The 3,394-nt window shown below is 45.1% G+C and overlaps 1 protein-coding gene across 1 annotated transcript; it reads right to left on the bottom strand.

The window, feature by feature from the left end:
- Positions 1–222: 222 nt before the first annotated feature.
- On the bottom strand, positions 223–3,272 carry LOC143028989 (crustacean hyperglycemic hormone 6-like). Its single transcript, XM_076191334.1, has 4 exons — positions 3,165–3,272; positions 2,662–2,718; positions 2,015–2,175; positions 223–1,112 (listed from the first exon to the last, which is right to left on the bottom strand). Exons 1-4 carry the CDS (start codon positions 3,177–3,179, stop codon positions 998–1,000), a joined length of 348 nt encoding a protein of 115 aa, XP_076047449.1. The 5' UTR covers positions 3,180–3,272; the 3' UTR covers positions 223–997.
- Between the last annotated feature and the right edge of the window lie 122 nt (positions 3,273–3,394).

Genomic DNA, 3,394 nt, shown 5'->3' with positions numbered 1-3,394 from the left:
GTCTATTTGTACACCAAGGTCTCTTAATGCAACACTTGCCAACTGCCACTTGTGCAGATGTTTGGGCTCAGGACCCACTATGGCCAATTGCCATAGTGGGTTTATGTCCTGGGACCAAAACGTCTGCACAAGTGGCAGTTGGCAAGTGTTGCATTAAGAGACCTTCTGGGTGTATTGGTATAGATTGCAATATTTCACAGGTAAAAACAAAAGAACGTGATAATGCTTGCAGAAATTTATTCTTTCCTTCTCATCACTGGTCAGTGTACATCACATGGATATGTAGTAAATGAGTCCCACAGCACAGATAGTGGATAAATCACAGTCATATGTTTCATTGGAAGTGGTGATGGTGGTGGTGGTTTTGAGGGTAGATTGAGATACCCAGAAATATGTTAGCAGAGCCCTCACATGGGGTGGGGGTTGGGGGGCATATACCCTGGGGCAGCAATTCTAGTCTGGACATGCCGCCCACAAGGCTGACAAAATAATTATGATAACAAAATAAAAAAGGTCAAAGCCCTGAATATTTTACCGTAATGTACGAATTTTATGTTAGAATCAACAGAATATGAAATATTTTCCCTTTATTCTTTCCACAATAAGGACATTAAATACAATTTTCATTACTTTTTTATTATTATTATTACTCAAGCCAATAGCTATAACAGGCAGTAAGGGATGGCGGAAAAGGAAAGTGGTGATTGGGGGACGGCAGGCATCACTGAGAACTTTGCCCTGGGGCGGCACTTAGGCATGTAAGGGCTCAGTGCTAGTGACTCGTGTTTTATCATAATAAAAGAAAATGTATATGTAGATACATGGGAAATTTGCAGGAAAGTAATAACCAGAATTAAGATTGAGTGCATAAGATGCGCTCATGAAAAATAATCTGTGACATAATTTGCATACTCTGCAGTCAGTATTTGTTGAAATTTGTTATCAAAATGTCAAATTACACTTGAAGATGGTATCGAAAGCCAAAGTCTGGACATTGCTAGAAGGACTCGCCGCTGACAAGGGCGACCTTACTGTTGAGCTCCTCCTGACGGTACTCCTGCATGAGGAAACTGACACACTTGGGGAAGAGCTCATTGCGGAAACAGTTGGCCCTGGTGGCAGTAGGTGGTTGTGGTGCACAAGGAGGACAGTAGGACAGGGAAAAAAAGGTGAAAACATTAGGAGAGAGGGTGGGGGGAGTGGAGTGATAGTAGGAGGGGTTCAAGTGAGAGTAGAATGGACCAGAGGGGAGAACGGGATGAGGTAGATTGGAAAAGAATGTGAGTGGGGTTGGGAAGAGAGGATGGGGGGAATGCAAGACGAAGTAGATTAGGGTGGAAAGAGGCCGAGTAAGACCAGGAGGTGAAATGGGGCAGTACGGAAGAGGAGGGGAACAGAATTGTTGGAAAGGAATGGGGTGCAAGAGGTCAAGGGATGTGGGAGAAAGAAAACAGCATTATTATTTATGTGGCAATTCAAAGTAACTCTATAAATTTTTGCATTTGAGACTGCATGCTTTCATGAGAGATTTCGGAACAAATTCATCTTGAGAAAATCCGAAAACTACATCTGACCTTTACTTTATAAGATTCACATCAATGGGAATAAAATATTTGTATTTCATTGTTGATTATATCAGTAGTTCTGTTTTTGGAGATTAGCTTTGAAAGAATGTTGTGTGATTATTCTATAGGTCAATGAAATCCCTCAAGTACTGACTTCCCACACTTCCATGTGAGGGTTTGGTGGGAAAACATTGTTGTGAGTGTAGTACTTGAGTGCGTTTTGGAAGGACCGAGACTGGCCTGACTCCATAGGAGTTTTAATGAAATTCTTGAAGTACTGACCTCCACACACTAATGCAGTCGACTCCACGTGAGGGTTCAGATGTTGTTATTATTGTTGATTGTGTTTAGGAAGGACATAGATGCCAGCTAACCAAATGTCCTTCCTCTCAGTGCCAACCCTCCCTCCCTCCCTCCGTCCCTCCCTCGTGACGCCACGAATGTCTCACCTGCATCCGAGAAAGACGGTAGCGTTCCTGGCGAGGTTGTAGCAGTCGTCGCAGATCCGCGTCAGGACCGCGTACTCGCCCTTGTCAAACTCTCCGCCGCATTTCAGCGACAGGAACTCCCTCATGGTGTTTGTCCGAACTTTGATGATGCCGCCACGGCACTGTTCCGGATGGGTCAGGGAGGGGAGATCGTAGTCAGTTCACGGCACGAAAAAGACAACAACAAGGCCTCGCCACAAAAATCGATAAACAAATAAATGGATAAAATAGATCGATGGGTAAATAGGAGATATGGAATCAATTTGTAAGTTGGTTAAATTAATAATTCGAATGTATGACCGGAGAATGTCTCCTTTCGAGTGGCCTGCTAGAAATGAAGCGAAAAAAAATGCACTAAGAAAAAGATGCATTAAGCATGAATACTTCTTCTACAATCCTTGTTATAGCGCAAGGTACACTAACAGCAGAATAACCATTCGTGTAGTTTATCAATTTCGTTCATTTTGTTAACCAATTCCATTTTTTCCCTTTGTTTCCTGTGGAGTAAAAGGAGAAATCCTGCTTGACCGAGGAACAAGCACCTCGATCATCTGACGTTTGTCTGCCCAGCTGAAGGACCACCTTGGTTGGAGGTGACACTTGCTCACCTGATGTGCCAGTAGAAGCCCGAAGAGGAGGATGAAGGCCAGGGGGCGTCCGTGAGTCTGAAGGTGAGGAATGTCAAACATTAGGAACACTCATGGTAGGTGTCTATAAAACGAGCTATCAACACAAGCAGATTTATTTCCAAAACACTAAAAGAAAGCGCTCAAAAGGAACTCGAGAATCATGGACTCTACGTAGGAGGAGGAGGAGGACTTGTACGATACTCTGATGGAGCTGCCAGAAGACTCGTTTCGTCTCTGACAAGAGTTCCTGAGGTAATCGAACGTAAATCTCTGCTGGCACCGAGTCACGGTCTGGCTGCCTGGAGCGGACTTGGCGAGTTCGCTGGATTTCCACGGTCAGACCAAATTTGTGCCCCGGGCTCCCGTTCCCCTGGCCTGGCGTTAGTTAGCGGGAAAGAAGTCCTCTGGCCTCCTACTCGTGCATGCATCCAGTTCGCCACATCCCTGAATGGGCGATGCACCGTCGCTCTCTCTCTCTTTACCTGACTGGCAACCATTCCTGTGCGAGGGAACACTTCGACCGAAGTGAGATGGAGTGGGAAACTGTCCTACGGGTAGACCCTCTCCAAAATGGTTAAGACTGAAGAAAACTGGTGAAAGGACACCTCGGTCCGTTCCTTATATACGCAGACCTGGAGTCATCCTGAGGAGGAGGAGAAGCCTCTGGATCTCTTGCGCTTGTGCAAGAATGTCATCAAGAACAATTAACCCG

The sequence above is a fragment of the Oratosquilla oratoria genome, chromosome 10 (assembly GCF_046742065.1).
Source record: "Oratosquilla oratoria isolate Oo_2021 chromosome 10, ASM4674206v1, whole genome shotgun sequence".
NCBI lineage: Eukaryota > Metazoa > Arthropoda > Malacostraca > Stomatopoda > Squillidae > Oratosquilla > Oratosquilla oratoria.
The sequence above is the reverse complement of the archived record's forward strand: the minus strand, read 5'-3'. Positions and strand labels throughout refer to the sequence as shown.

Excerpts from the sequence above, each read along its gene's own strand:
- LOC143028989 (XM_076191334.1), bottom strand. Across the intron at positions 2,176-2,661 it reads GGCTTCTACTGGCACATCAG|TGCCGTGGCGGCATCATCAA; the intron begins GTGAGCAAGTGT and ends CATCCGGAACAG. Across the intron at positions 1,113-2,014 it reads ACCGTCTTTCTCGGATGCAG|GGCCAACTGTTTCCGCAATG; the intron begins GTGAGACATTCG and ends TACTGCCACCAG.